The sequence below is a fragment of the Ranitomeya variabilis genome, chromosome 4 (genome assembly GCF_051348905.1).
Source record: "Ranitomeya variabilis isolate aRanVar5 chromosome 4, aRanVar5.hap1, whole genome shotgun sequence".
In the NCBI taxonomy this organism is placed as follows: domain Eukaryota; kingdom Metazoa; phylum Chordata; class Amphibia; order Anura; family Dendrobatidae; genus Ranitomeya; species Ranitomeya variabilis.
This window is the reverse complement of record NC_135235.1, coordinates 284,642,490-284,659,077: the sequence shown is the minus strand read 5'-3', so window position 1 is coordinate 284,659,077 and position 16,588 is coordinate 284,642,490. Positions and strand designations below refer to the sequence as shown.

The following is a 16,588-nucleotide window of genomic DNA, read 5'->3' as shown; positions in this document are numbered from 1 at the left end:
TTATACACAAATCACAGGAGAAAAAAAATAATCTATATTATTAGCGAACAATCAATTTCCTTTAGACGTCTCTAATCCTGCACACCCACAACAGATGGTTAGGATTTGTAACCGATTGCAACAAAAGCGAGAGTTCCATTGAAATAAAACTAAAAAGCTTTTTTCCCTTGTCACACTCGCCTCCTATTAAGATGCCGCCTAATTTTACTCAAATTTTACTTAGCATCTTATTTCTTTTTTTCTTAACACCCCATTTTTGCTGGAGCTAAGAGGATCCTCCCATACATTCAAAAAGATAATTATTGCGCAGACCTGTCAATGTAAAAGTGCATTAAGTTTATGTTGGGTTTATTTTAATTTTTTTTTTTTAAATTCATAATTGGATAGCGTAATAAAGTGCATACCAGCAGGACGGCCATTGATCCACGGACCATCATAAATGACTCCGGAACAATGAATTATGGTCCCTTGTCCACTGAAGACGTCATTCCGCCACTGGCCCTGGAAATTAGAAAAAAAACAAAACAAGTTGGATCTACATTAGGACTGCGATGCCTGCTGTTTCATAAAGAGGGGATTACTCCTCTTACTTCTCAATAGCAAACTGGGTGGGCCTAGAAAATGAACAATTCCACGGCAATACCCTGCTAACTATTCCTCCGAGAACTGAAAGGCAAGACCACACAATATCCGAAGATTATGCAACGCGCGTCCCTTGAAAAAAAAAAAAAGAATAAGAGAACGTTTTTCAGGGAAGACAAATGTTTCACCTTATAAGCAAATATCTTGCCTCAAAGAAATTGCTGTAATTGGGCGTCTCTTTTTTTTTAGGCTTTTGCCTTTTTATTGAGCAGCTGCTGTAGAATTTTACACCCAGATCTAGTTTGAGGGGAAACAATGTGTATTCATGCGTCTGTCAAGTGCGGAGCATATTCTTCAAAATAAAAAAAAAGAGAAAAAAAAAAACAACAAAACACCTTCAAAATTTGGGTACGCGGCAATCTTATCCTGCTGCCAAGATGTCTGCGGCACATGCTAAGTCTAGGCTTTCTTTATGTTCAATACAAAGGGAGAGGAAACCCAAACTCGGGAAGTCTTACACTAATTAAATGGAGAAGCAGGTGGAATTCGGGCTCATTTCCATCATGTTTTATTACGTTAATTCTTTCATTTTTCAGGGACATCTATTGAGAGGTTGAAACTTCATTAGATATATACATATATATTGGAATGGAGTAGACAAGGAAAAATCAAGTTGAAGGATGCCGGTCCGTCAGCCAAGTCAGGCCTCTGACCACTGGACGAGAGGTCAGCGAATCTCCTCACCACCTCATATTTCCGGCTCTTCTTTTGAATAGCCAGGGTGGTGCAACGTTTTGTGTGTGTGTCGTGCCCCAATGATGACACTGTGCCATCAAAGAAGAGCCAGAAATACTGGGAGGTGAGGATATTCGCAAGCCTCTTGTCCACCATTCACAGATTCCCGACCTGGCTGGAATCAAGTTGCACGAAAATCAAGTCGCAGGTCCATCAGCCAGGCCAGGAACCTGTAACTGCTGTACGAGAGGATTGCAGATCTCCTCACCTCCCCAATATTGCTGACTATTTTTTGATGGCAGAACGTCATCGTTGGGGCATGACGCACACACAACGTTGCACTATCCCGCATACACAACGTTGCGCCACCCCGGTTATTCAAAAGAAGAGCTGGGAATATCAGGAGGTGAGGAAACTCGTAAGCCCCCTGTCTACAAGTCACAGATTACTGACGTAGCCGATGGACCGTAGTCCTACAAATCGATTGTTCAATCTCTCCTACCTGCCGGCATCACCGGCGCTTCTTCTATTTAGCAGTCTTGGCCCAATGTCATGCATGGGTTGTGCCACAATGATGATGTTGCGCCAACTTGGTTGATGAAAAGAAGATCCATGAATGCCGGGAGATGAGAAGATTCACAGGCCTCACGCCCAGCGGTTACAGATGACTGACTTGGCCGAATTGACTGTCCAATTTCTAGAAATGAGCAAATCAATTTGTAGCATCCTGGTGCAGCGACCACATCAGTAGTCCGTAGCCGCCGGATGGGAGAACAGTATACAGCCTCCTACCTGCTGGCATCCCCGGCGCCTCTCCTATTTAGTAGGCCTGGCCTATGTCATGCGTGCGTCATGCCACAATGATGACGTTGCACTGATCCTACAAATCAGAAGAGGGATGCCGGCAGGTAGGACGCGCTTCTCAGTAAACTGTGGTCACTGGACCAGGGGTCTGCTAATCGATTCGCTCGTCTCTAACATTTATGCTATGAGAACAGTGTGGAGGGTGTTCAGTAAATTTGTGTGATATCTTCATTCTCATTTTAGTCCTGAATTACCTGATCAGTGGCTTCAGTTTCTAATCATTCAAAATAAATCTTGTACTTTGGTGATAAATCTTATATTCCAGTAATAAAAACTTGTGGCATGCCAGAGCCGGTATGTCACTCTCCACAAGGAGAAACGTTACCCCCTAGACCTTAGTGTGGAGCCTCTCACCTAGCCAAGTCAGTTCTCATACTTCGCACTGATGAGGGCAAACATCCAGAAACACCGTGTCTGCGAATTAAAATTCTGATTAGGCTTTTATTCTAAAGGTACCTTCACACTAAGCGACGCTGCAGCGATATCGACAACGATGCCGATCGCTGCAGCGTCGCTGTGTGGTCGCTGGAGAGCTGTCACACAGACAGCTCTCCAGCGACCAACGATGCCGAAGTCCCCGGGTAACCAGGGTAAACATCGGGTTGCTAAGTGCAGGGCCGCGCTTAGTAACCCGATGTTTACCCTGGTTACCAGTGTAAATGTAAAAAAACAAACACTACATACTTACATTCGCGTCCCCCGGCGTCCGCTTCCCTGCACTGTGTAAGAGCCGGCAGTAGCAGGGCACAGCGGTGACGTCACCGCTGTGCTTTGCTTTCCGGCCGGCACTGATACATTCAGCAGCAGCGCGGACGCCGGGGGACGTGACAGACATCAGAGGGTGAGTATGTACTGTTTTTTTTTTTACTTTTACAATGGTAACCAGGGTAAATATCGGGTTACTAAGCGCGGCCCTGCGCTTAGTAACCCGATATTTACCCTGGTTACCATTGTAAAACATCGCTGGCATCGTTGCTTTTGCTGTCAAACACGACGATACACGCCGATCTGACGACCAAATAAAGTTCTGAACTTTCAGCAACGACCAGCGATATCACAGCAGGATCCTGATCGCTGCTGCGTGTCAAACACAACGATATCGCTATCCAGGACGCTGCAACGTCACGGATCGCTATCGTTATCGTTGTAAAGTCGCTTAGTGTGAAGGTACCGTAAGTCCTACTGCAAGGCTCGTTAAAGGGTTCATTGTGACTTGTAGGATCGCGGCTTCCAAAAGCTGGCACTATAGAGATCAACTCTCTCTCTCTCTCTCTCTGAAGAGGCAATTTGCATAGGAAAATCAGGGATTTCGGCTGCCCCCATCACCTAATACAGCCAGGCAAAAATAAATAAAAATATAATGGACATGATTTAAAGAGCCCCCCTTGGTTACTGAGAAGAGGAGGAAGGGGTATGGTAATTTCCTCCATTGCCGTTTCGAGAAATAGCCACTGTTTTTTTTTTATTTCTTGGGCCATTTCTAAATAAGGTGGATGACTTACAAAAGTCAGTCACATTCGTCATGCACTATATGCACTAAATGATAGATTATTATTATTATTATCTGCTGTATGCCTTCAGTATTAAGCCTAAAATTTCACCGGTTGTTCATGGAGGTCCAACAGCAGGTATCCTCACCAAACTCCCCAACACGGAGAAGAAGCAATGTCATTTGATTATTAAATCGTTTTGAAACATTGGTGAAGGTCGTCCGAATAGCAAGACAATTAAATGTGATTCTCTCTGTATTATAACAACGACATAATACAAAATACAAAGAGAAAAAATAAGTAAATGATCGTCAGCCGCCTCCGATTAACGGAAGCAGTGTTGTAAGCAATCAGCGTGCGACCTTGTGCCCGGTGGCTCCTGATATCAATACATGCCACAGCGGAGTCTATCTGAACGTTTCATGGTGAGACCTGCACGCTGGAGACAAATCATTTTTTACCACTTGAGCTCAACAAGAAAACTGGGAGTCCTAGGTAGCTGTCAGTAGCTTAATGGCCGCCATTCAGATCCAGCTACTACCATGGCAAGAAAGGGAAAAGAACCCTCACTACAATGCAGTCTCTCCTTTATAGAATCCGTATTAATATTACAATTTATTGCCGCAGCACAAGATATCGAAGTTTCTCCGGTATAGCTAGCTAAATATTGTGAATCAATAGGTTTCTCATATCACAGTTTACCATAGATTTCACTGCTCCATTATAAAGATGCCAATTAGTTCTCTTGATGAGCAAAAGACACTCTCGCAAGTATCACCTAAAGGAGGCGGCTTTTCTACATGTCAATATCCTTCCCTGTATGACAAACTCAGCTCTACAATAACGCTATTGACTCTGTGACAAACCAAGCCCTGCTATACCTCTGACCAGCTATTGACTCTGACAAACCAAGCTCTACTATACTGCCGACCAGCTCTACTATACTTGACTCTGTGACAAACCCAACTATACTATATCTCTGACCAGCTACAGACTCTGTGACAAACCAAGCTCTACTATACTGCCGACCAGCTCTACTATACTTGACTCTGTGACAAACCCAACTATACTATATCTCTGACCAGCTACTGACTGTGACAAACCAAGCTCTGCTATATCTCTGACCAGCTATTGACTCTGTGACAAACCAAGCTCTACTATACTGCCGCCCAGCTCTACTATACTTGACTCTGTGACAAACCCAACTATACTATATCTCTGACCAGCTACTGACTCTGTGACAAACCAAGCTCTGCTATATCTCTGACCAGCTATTGACTCTGTGACAAACCAAGCTCTACTATACTGCCGACCAGCTCTACTATACTTGACTCTGTGACAAACCCAACTATACTATATCTCTGACCAGCTACTGACTCTGTGACAAACCAAGCTCTACTAAATCGATTACTAAATGTACTATACTTGACTCTGTGACAAGCCAAGCTCTACTATATCGACGACTAGATGTACTATACTTGAGTCTGTGACAAACCCAACTCTACTATATCTCTGACCAGCTATTGACTCTGTGACAAACCTTCTCTACTATATCAATGACCAGCTGTACTATACTTGACTCTGTGACAAACCAAGCTCTACTATATCGCTGACCAGATGTACTATACTTGACTCTGTGACAAATCAAACTCTCCTATATCTCTGACCAGCTACTGGCTCTGTGATAAACCAAGCTCGACTATATCACTGACCAGATGTACTATACTTGACTCTGTGACAAATCCAACTCTACTATATCTCTGACCAGCTATTGATTCTGTGACAAACCTTCTCTACTATATCGATGACCAGCTGTACTATACTTGACTCTGTGACAAACCAAGCTCTACTATATCGCTGACCAGATGTACTATACTTGACTCTGTGACAAATCAAACTCTTCTATATCTCTGACCAGCTATTGACTCTGTGATAAACCAAGCTCTACTATATTGATGACCAGATGTACTAGATTTGACTCTGTGACAAACCAAACTCTACTATACTGTCGACCATCTCTACTATACTTGATTCTGTGACAAACCCAGCTCTACTATATCGCTGAATCAACTCTGATGTATCGCTGTCAGCTCTGCTTTGGACTCTGTGACAAACCTAGCTCTACTACATAAATAACTTACATCTGCTATACTTCTGGTCCAGACCTGCCAAACCACCTCTTGTGTAGCTGATTTCTGCTGATAATTGCTGAGTTTCCACTGTTTTCCTTATGGTCTACAATTCTATCTTTCCTGTTACCACTTTCTCAACTCTACCTCATCTGATCCCATGGTTCTAGTTTGCTCCTCCTGTTGCCATTCTGCCATCTCAGCTTCTGTTGTTCCATCCGGACCTTCCTGCTGCACCATCATCTGTCTGTATAACGGCTGCTCGTGTGGATCTCCCATCATCTGTTGGTGCTGCATAACAGCTGCCCATCCGGATCACTGGATCAAGGGCTCTGAGGGTCCATTGAGTAAGACACCATTGAGGTGGACGGTGACTCAATCTTATAGTGTGAGATGGAATCATCATTGGACCTCACCACTGTAGAGCACAGACTTTCTTAGATGGTGTCAGTATTCTGCAAGAACTTTGGCCTCTGCTTCCTCAAGACTGGCTTTTTCAAACTTTCGCCACATTTCAACACTCTTATTGAGTAAAAGCTTGAATGAATCGGGTGGATAAAGGCGGCCTTTACTTCCTTGTATTTATGTCGATATTTACAAATATGGTCCTCTATTCATCAAAACTTTCACCCAGAAAACTGGCGTTAAAAGCTCAAAAAGTTGTGAAATTTTGGTGCAACAATTTTGCGACCTTTGGCATTTTTACGCCTGGCGGACCCGGATCGAAACGGGAGTATGGTGACCCATGTTCGTCAAATTCATGGTGAGGGGCGGCGTTCCTTATGCCACAAATCTTACTCCGGACATTGGCGAGGCTGAGGCGATTAAACAATCAGGCGCATCACACTCCCAAAACCGCCAATCTTGATGAATCGAGGCTTTAAACAATGGGCTCTAGGCCAGTGTAACTCAGGCTCACCTTTGCTGGGACTAGCACCATATTTTAGGGCATAGATTTAATTCCTGGCAACCCTGCATGTGTATTACCAGAGTGCACCAGCTGCAAAAGGGAGCGATTCCCATAAATACATTGTATTAGGCCGTGGCTATTTTTAAGTAATTTCCTAATATTTTCTGGTAAATTGAGTAAAGGTTTCCTGTTTTGCCAGAATAAGACACAATAAATAGCAAACGTGTCCTTATATTTATCCTCCTATTTTACACTGATAGCAGGAGGGTCGGTGCCTGCCAATACCAGGACTTGCACAGACTTGTAGTTCCGCAGCTGCACAGTGTTGAGCGTCGTATCCCTTGTATAGATACAGCTATTCGGACCAGAGTGTAACTTGGGTGTCGCACTATTTCGGGAATATTTGACAATGAGAAAGACGCGATTGTAATAGTTTTCACATGCCACTCGGCGTCACACCTGTTTGGCGTGATCTGCGGTTAGGATAAGCAGCAGCGCATCCTCCTTATACGCACAGGAAGGAAATATGGGAACAGGGATGGGAATGAGCCGAACTTGTACAAAAGCCAGAAGCTGATCACAACTGGGGGATTCATTTCACATAGGATTACATGGTAAGAAAATGAAATTGCAAACCATATAGCGAAGGATTACGTGGAAAACATTCTTAGCAAAGATATTATTGTACAGGATATCAAATGGAAGGCGTCTGATTCTCACTAGTGATGAGCGAGCGTGCTCGGAAAAGGTGTTATCTGGGCATGCTCGGGTGCTAACAGAGGGGCTTCGGCTCCCTCTTTTCCCCTAGTAGACACAGTGGAACACATGTCACTCGAGAAACAAGCACTGACCTTCAGGAGCAATTCTCCACTGGTGACCAGAATTACTATAATCCGAACTGTTTCCAATACACAAGGAAATAAAAGGAAATATATATATATATATATATATATATATATATATATATATATATATATATATATATATATATATATATATATATATATATATATATACACATACATACATACATACATACACACACACACACACAGGTACTTCACCCAAAATCAGAATATCATCAAAAAGTTCATTTATTTCAGTTCTTCAATACAAGAAGTGAAACTCATATATTATCTAATAATTACAAACAGTGATCTATTTCAAGTGTTTATTTCTGTTAATGTTATTGATTATGGCTTACAGCCAATGAAAACCCAAAAGTCATTATCTCAGTAAGTTAGAATACTTTATAACCCCAGCTTCAAAAATTATTTTAAAATCTGAAATGTTGGCCTACTGAAATGTACGTTCAGTAAATGCACTCAATACTTGCTCGTTGCTCCTTTTGCATCAATTACTGCATCAATGCGGCGTGGCATGGAGGCGATCAGCCTGTGGCACTGCTGAGGTTTTATGGAAGCCCAGGTTGCTTTGATAGCAGCTTTAAGTTCATCTGCATTGTTGGGTCTGGTGTCTCTCATCTTCCTCTTGACAATACCCCATAGATTCTCTATGGGGTTAAAGTCAGGTGAGTTTTCTGGCCAATCAAGCACAGTGATACTGTTTTACACCAGGTATTGGTACTTTTTGCAGTGTGGACAGGTGCCAAGTCCTGCTGGAGAATGAAATTTCCATCTCCAAAAAGCTTGTCGGCAGAGGGAAGCATGAAGTGCTCTAACATTTCCTGGTAGATGGCTGCGCTGACTTTGGTCTTGATAAAACACAGTGGGCCTACACCAGCAGATGACATGGCTCCCAAACCATCACTGATTGTGGAGACTTCACACTAGACCTCAAGCAGCTTGGATTTTGGCCTCTCCACTCTTCCTCCAGACTCTGGGACCTTGATTTCCAAATGAAATGCAAAATTTACTTTCATCTGAAAACACCTTGGACCTCTGACAACAGTCCAGTTCTTTTCCTCATGGCCCAGGTAAGACGCTTCTGGCGTTGTCTATTGGTCATGAGTGGCGTGACACAAGGAATGCAACACTTGTAGCCCAAGTCCTGGATACGTCTGTGTCTGGCGGCTCTTGAAGCAATGTCTCCAGCAGCATTCCTTCCTTGTGAATCTCCTCCAAATTACTGAATGGCCTCTTCTTAACAATCCTTTCAAGGCTGCGGCTATCCTGGTTGCTTGTGCACCTTTTTCTACCACACTTTTTCCTTACACTCAACTTTCCATTAATATGCTTGGATACAGCACTCTGTGAACAGTCGACTTCTTTAACAACGACCTTTTGTGGCTTACCCTCCTTGTGTAGTGTGTCAATGACTTTCTTCTGGACATCTGCCAAGTCAGCAGTCTTCCCCATGATTGTGGAGCTACTGGAACAGACTAAGGGACCTTTATAAACGCTTAGGAAACCTTTGCAGGTGTTTTTTGTTAATTATTCTAATTTACTGAGATAATGACTTTTGGGTCTTCATTGTTTTAAATTAACTTTAGGATGATATACATACACCTGTATGTATAGATTTGGTATGTATATGTATGTATGTATGTATGTATGTATGTATGTATGTATGTATGTATGTATGTATATATATATATATATATATATATATATATATATATATATATATATATATATATATATATATACACACACACATATACTGTATATTCTACCTGCCTCGCTCATATTTCTTGTTTCCTTCAAAACAAATCTATAAAAAATACAATTCCAGCCCTGATATATAATTTCATGATCTAATACATAAATTGGATTGGAAATTCAGCTGCTTTTACAGCTTTCTATAGTTTATAGCTATAGGCAGTCCTGTGATCTCCATAAATCCTGTATATACAAGGAGAAAGTACAACGTGGGATTTTCTGCTCCCATATATATCCTAACATGCTCCTGTGAGACGGATGGAATAAAATCTGTGAGGAATATACCACAATTGGATGTTTTTTTTAATCACGTATCATATTTTACAGTATTTATTTATTTTTATATTATATTTTATATTATGTTTACAAATATATTTGTTCATAATTAAATATATAAATTTTTAATAATTACATAAAGCACCTATTTGGTCAAGACCAGTTGTCATTGTAGAGGCCCTTAAGGTAATGTGTAATTAGAAAATGACCTACTGTTTAAAATCAAGTTTTTTTGTTTCTTTAAATGTTTGAGATTATATATATATATATATATATATATATATATATATATATATATATATATATATATATATATATATATATATATATATATATACACACACACACACACACACATATATATTATGTATATGTTATGTATATGTTTTATATATATAAAACCATCTTGCAATTTTCACACTGGTGACTTGGGCTAATTCTAGAATCTTATTTTCCATTCTTGCAGAAAATTGACATGTATATTAACAGCAATACACCTGACCCCGCCCCAATCTTATGTAATGAAGCATCTAATGAGCATGTGCAAAGTACATTATGGGGAGGAGGAACAGGGTCAGCTGTGACATCACCTATTGTGAATCCTGTGTTATCAACTGGGTATAGAGGTGTTACCTGTTGTGGTAATCCTGCCTCTGATGATAATGAGACTTCTGAAAAGTCTTGTGCACAGAACAGCAAATAGGAATCTAGAAGAGCCGCAATGGTCAGTATGAAAATTGCAAGATTACTATTTTATTAATTCAGATTGTGATATAAAAAAAACAAAAAAAAAAACATTGGTCTGTTAATGGAGACAAGGCCATGCATGCACATGAATTCAAAAAACATTGGAACATGCTTGGCTCAGCTCTTTTTGGATACTCCCATAAAAGTGAATGGAGAGCAGCTAATATTCACAACGGCCACTAGTCGAGGCGCTCTGGGACCTGCTACTTTCAAAACAATAATATCTGAGATCAGAATACTACTTTAAGGGCTCATTTCCACATGCGAGGCACACGTCCGTATCTCGCATGTGGAAACCAAGCTGTGGAGCCGGCACTCAGGAGCGGAGCTGTGCAGCTCCATGTGTTCCTATGCGGCCGCACGCTCCGCTCCAAAGTGCCGGCGCCAGAGCTTGGTTTCCACATGCGAGATACGGACGTGTGCCTCGCATGTGGAAATGAGCCCTAAAGGTGGTAGTATCTTAAAGACACTGCTCTTCATAAAGCTACTTAGGCTAGTAGCTGTCACTGAAGTCGGACCACATTTAAAGGGTCCTTCCCCCCAAAAAAACAAGTTATCCCTTATCCATAGGGGGTGCCGGGAGTTGCACCCCCACTGATCAGACATTGATACTCTAACATAAGGTTAGGTTATCAATATTAAAAGTCCCAGACAACCACTTTAATAGTTTATCCTCAAAAGAATCGCAGCACTATACAAAACTAATACAACAAAAGAGTGCAAACCTCAGAGCACCGACACAATATCCTCCATGTATGCAAGGCAAAAAATGGTACCAGTCCAGACATGACTTACTGAAAAAACTGTGGCCTGCATTCACCCATGTATGTGCGAGATGGGAGAATAAAGACCATATACAGTGATTTGCAAAAGTATTCACCCCTTTAGTTTTTTACCTATTTTGTTACATTACAACCTGTGTTTACATATTTTTGTAATCTGATTTGTGTGTGATGCATCAGCACTAAATAGTCTAAGTTGGTGAAATGGAGTGAGAAAAATACAGACATAAATTACATTTATGGGATCTAATAGCTAAAAACTGGCATGTGCATATGTATTCATCCCTTTTGCTATTAAGCCCCTAAAAATTTCAGGTGCAAGCAATTACCTTTAGGGTTGAGCAAAACGGATCGGACAAATGCAAAAATCGCCGACTTTCGGCAAAGTCGAGTATCATGAAACCCGACCTGATCCTAGTGTGGGATCGGCCATGAGGTCACCGATCTGAGCGCAAAAGTCGCGTTTCGTATGACGTTTTCACCGCCATTTTTCAGCCAATGAAGGAGGACGCAGAGTGTGGGCAGCGTGATGACATAGGTCTCGGTCCCCACCATCTTAGAGAAGGGCATGACAGTGATTGGCTTGCTTTCTGCGGCGTCACAGGGGCTATAAAGGGGCGTGCACGCCGGCCGCCATCTTACTTCTGCCGATCTTAGCATAGGGAGAGGTTGCTGCCGCTTCGTCAGAAGAAGGGCTATAGTTAGGGAGGGAAGATTAACCCCCCCAAACCGCTTGTACTGTAGCGATTTCCACTGTCCAACACCACCTTTTTTTTGCAGGGACAGTGGAGGCTATATTTTTGTGCATCAGCTCTGTAGCTTATTAGGCTGCCTTATAAGGCTCCCTGATAGCTGCATTGCTGTTTGCACGCTGCTGTGCAAACCAACTGCTTTTTTAAAAGCAAAAATCCTGTTGCTCCTTTCTGCAGTTATCTTGTTTATTTGTCCACACTTTTGTGTACAGCAGTCCTTTTTATTGCTGCCATACTTGTCCTGAGATCATTGTAAGGAGATTGAAATTGTACTACAGTCCTTGTATTTTTTCATATATCTTCCAGCCACTTTCTGCCACTTACATTGTGTTGTGTTATACACTGGGCCTGAGTTTTGGTTCAGTCTCCCACAAAAAAAAGGGAGATTCAAATTCTCACAAAGTGGATATATTTCAGTCCTGTTAGTTTGTCGTATATCAGCCAGCCACTTTCTGCCACATACATTGTGTTGTTTTATGCACAGGGCCTGAGTTTTGGTTCAGTCTCCCACAAAAAAAGGGAGATTTAAATTCTCAACAAGTTTATATACACCTACACGGTTGTTATTTTGCTTAGATTTTCCAAAAAATGAGGAAGTCTGGTGGAAGAGCCCGTGGGTGGTGGTTGCCAGCTGGTACTGATGGTGGTGGTGGTGGTGCATCTGGTGGTAGTGGCAAAAGCACAATAGCACCTAAGGCTGGAGGTGTTGAGCCAGCGTCATCGTCAGGCTACACAAGGCCTCGAAGGCTCCCTTATCCGGGAGTAGGAAAACAGCTTTTAAAGCTGGAGCAGCAGGAAAGAGTTTTGGCTTTCCTTGCTGACTCAGCCTCTAGCTCTTTCGCCTCCTCTTCAGAAAGTTCCAAATATAAAAGCAGCGAGTCGTCAGTGGATGCTCCCGGTCAGGAACAAGATGGTTCCTTGTGTCCTTCACCCAAACCAAAAGTGAAGGATGCGTCAGGCGACACTACAGGTTACTCCATGGAGCTCTTTACACATACCGTGCCTGGGTTAGAAAGGGAAATTGTTAACTGCCCATTACAAGATGAATCGGACATGGAGTGCACTGATGCACAGCCACAGCTAGATTATTATGCTGTTCCATTGACTCAGATCACTACATTGCCCTCGCAGTGTACTGAGTCAGAATCTGACCCTGCTGAAAGTCAGGTTCCACTTCCCGCATACTATACCACCTTACACGGGGACAAAGAGGAAGGTGCAGATGAAAGTGCAGGTTCCTTCATCAGGTGGGGGGGGCATACTCGTTAGCGACGTCACTGGCACAGGGCCCCTCATAGTACGCAAAAGTGTCTCTGCCAGTGGGAGGCGCCACCCGCCGTCAAACACACCGCCGTACTATGAGGGGCCCTGTGCCAGTGCCAACGAGTGCCCCCCCCCCGCTTGCTCAGGATCACAGCACTTGCAAAGTTGAAATACTTACCTCTCCCTGCTCCACCGCCGTGACGTATTCCGCGTTTCCTGGGCCCAAGAAAATCTTGAGCCAGCCCTACCCCCCCCACAACTCTAGCCAAATGACCCCCAGTTTTCAATGCCTAAGTATTATTATAAAGTAAATTAAGATTGACAAGCTTAAGTAATAAGAATTGATGTTTCTGGCATTAAAATGGGCACTGTAGGTGTTTTCCTGTCCTCCATTCACTGCCGACTTTGATTCCCCATTGACTTGCATTGGGTTTCGTGTTTCAGTGGGTCCCCGACTTTTCGCAATAATCGGCCGATTTCACCCAACCCGACTTTTGGCAAAGTCGGGTTTCGCGAAACCCGACTCGATCCAAAAAAAGTAAAAGTCGCTAAACTCTAATTACCTTCATAAGTCGCATGCTTACTGACAGGGCGTCCACCTGTGTGCAATCTAAGTGTCACACATCTGTCAGTATATACACTTTACCTCCTCTGAAAGGCCACAAAGGCTGCAACACCATTAACAAGAATCACCACTTACCAAATAACACCATGAAGACCAAGGAGATCTCCAAACAACACCATGAAGACCAAGGAGCTCTCCAAACAACACCATCAAGACCAAGGAGATCTCCAAACACCATGAAGACCAAGGAGATCTCCAAACAACACCATGAAGACCAAGGAGATCTCCAAACAACACCACGAAAACCAAGGAGATCTCTAAACAACACCTTGAAGACCAAGGAGATCTCCAAACAACACCAGGAAGACCAAGGAGATCTCCAAACAAGTCAGGGACAAAGTTGTTGAGAAGTACAAGCCAGGTTTGGGTCATAAAAAATATCCCAATCTCTGACAATCCCTGAAGCACCATCAAATCCATTATCATCCAATGGAAAGAACATGGCACAACAACAAACCTGCTAAGAGAGGGCCGCCCACCAAAACTTTCAGCCCAGGCAAAAGGGCATTAATCAGAGGCAGCAAAGAAACCAAAGGTAACCCTGGAGGAGCTGCAGAGTTCCAAAGCAGAGACTGGAGTATCTGTCCATACAACCACAATAAGCCATACACTCCATAGAGGTGGCCTTTATGGAAGAGTGGCAGAAAAAATACTTCACTTACACACAAAAACTGTAAGGGGTATTTTGAGTTTGCCAAAAGACCTGTAGGAGACTCCCCAAATGTATGGAGGAAGGTGCTGTGGTCAGATGAGACCAAAATTGAACTTTTTGGCCACCAAAGAAAACTATGTCTGGAACCAAACCAAAGCAGCTCATTATCCCAAAAACACCATCTCCACAGTGAAACATTGTGGTGGAAGCATCATGCTGTGGGGATGTTTTTCGGTAGTAGGGACAGGTAAAATGGTCAGAGTCGAGGGGAAGATTGATGGTGCAAAATACAGGGATATTCTTGATCAAAACCGGTTTCAGTCTGTCAGTGATTTGAGACTTGGACAGAGGTTCACCTTCCAACAAGACAATGACCCAAAGCATAATGCTAAATCAAGTGTGCTAACCAGATCACTAGAACTGGGGGCACCCTAGTCTATCCCTGTCCCCCGGATTACTCCTGAAGGTGGAGACGCCGGGTTCACGTGCCTTGCTATACTCCTATATCAACCCTGATCTGTACCCTCCCCCACCCAGGGAGGTGGGAAGCTGAAGTGTATAAGATTACACTAAGCAGATGGACAGGGATAAATGAAAATAATAATCATACACAATACACTCACCAAACAAGAGTTGAACACAGGCGACTTAAAGGAAGGAGAAAACAAATAGGAGAGGATGAGGGTGTGCAAATGAACAAAACTCCAAGCAACGGTCTCCTGAATAAATCTGCAAATGCAAGCCTCTGTAGATGGGAGCATAAAGGCCACATACATGGCACAATAAAGACCACATACGTGGGAAAATACAGCCCACATAGATGGGAGAATAAAGACCTCAAAGATGGGAGAATAAAGACCTCAAAGATGGGAGAATGAAGACCACATGGATGGGAGCACAGGAGGCCAATGTCAAATCAGTCCAATCTTGGTGTTCTCTGGCAAATGCCAATCGCCCTGTACGGTGTTGGGCTGTAAGCACAGCACCCACTTGTGGAAGTTGGGCCCTCGTACTACCCTCATGGAGTCTGTTTCTGACAGTTTGAGCAGATACATGGATGTTACTGGCCTGCTGGAGGTCATTTTGAAGGGTTTTGGCAGTGTTCCTCCTGTTCCTCCTTGCATAAAGGAGAAGGTAGTGGTCCTGCTGCTGGGTTGTTGCCCTCCTACGGCCCCCTCTACATCTCCTGGTGTACTGGCCTCTCTCCTATTATCTGCTCCATGCTCTGGACACTGTGCCGATAGACACAGCTACCCTTCTTGCCACAGCTCACATTGATGTGCCATCCTGGATGAGCTGCACTACCTGAGTCACTTCTATGGGATGTAGACACTGCCTCAAGTTACTGTACAGTATGTCTAGGGGTGAGAGCAATGACAAAATGCAAAAGTGACGAAAACAGCCAAAAAGTATGAAAACAGAGAAATGGTCTGTGGTCAGCCCCTGCAGAACCACTCCTTAATAGGGGTTGTCTTGCTAATGTACTATAATTTCTATCCGTTGTCTGTTCCATTTGCACAACAGCTTCATAACTGGACAGGTTGATTTCATAGAAGTGTGATCGACTTGGAGTTACATTGTGTTGTTTAAGTGTTTCCTTTATTTTTTTGAGCAGTGTATGTGTTTTGTCTTGTGGGGCTTTCAGATTTCAGCCTGAGGTTTATGGCACAGTCAGTGAACTCTCGGGCTAACCTTGCTGTGTCCTTTCAATGGAATCAGAGACTTGTATGTTGGTGCGGATGCATTATTGCTTATCTTCGGTATGGGCACTGTATGTTTTCTGCTATTTTCAGAAACCATCTTTATTAGCTTTTACTGGTAATGCACCCTGGCTGTGGAATCCTTTTACAGTACTTTTCTTAATACAGGCACTCAAGCCTTTACAATAAAAGTCTCAGACTATTGACTGAGTCTAATCCATTCACGTCTTCACTGGTCCCTGTAAGAGCACCCTAGAGTGTCCTTTACGAATGTCTGGTTTTGCCCGTAATGCTTTATTGTTTTCAAATATAGAGAAAATATTAAACAAAATAAAAAACCGGGAAATGCACAGAATACACTGAAAATAAAACACTATAGTGGCTTTAAACATATACAATGTCCAAAACATACATATATATATATATATATATATATATATATATATATATATATATATAT

The 16,588-nt window shown here is 42.7% G+C and overlaps 1 protein-coding gene across 7 annotated transcripts in view; it reads right to left on the bottom strand.

The window, feature by feature from the left end:
- MORN1 (MORN repeat containing 1) overlaps positions 1–16,588 on the bottom strand; it is a 401,375-nt gene that overhangs the window by 328,905 nt on the left and 55,882 nt on the right. For all 7 annotated transcript variants that reach the window (XR_013213208.1, XR_013213209.1, XM_077250079.1 and 4 more), the window contains one exon: positions 405–501. Coding sequence is in view for 5 of the 7 variants with exons in the window: in XM_077250079.1 (XP_077106194.1) it covers positions 405–501 (97 nt within the window). In the remaining 2 variants the exon portion in view is untranslated. The remainder of the gene's footprint in view (positions 1–404; positions 502–16,588) is intronic.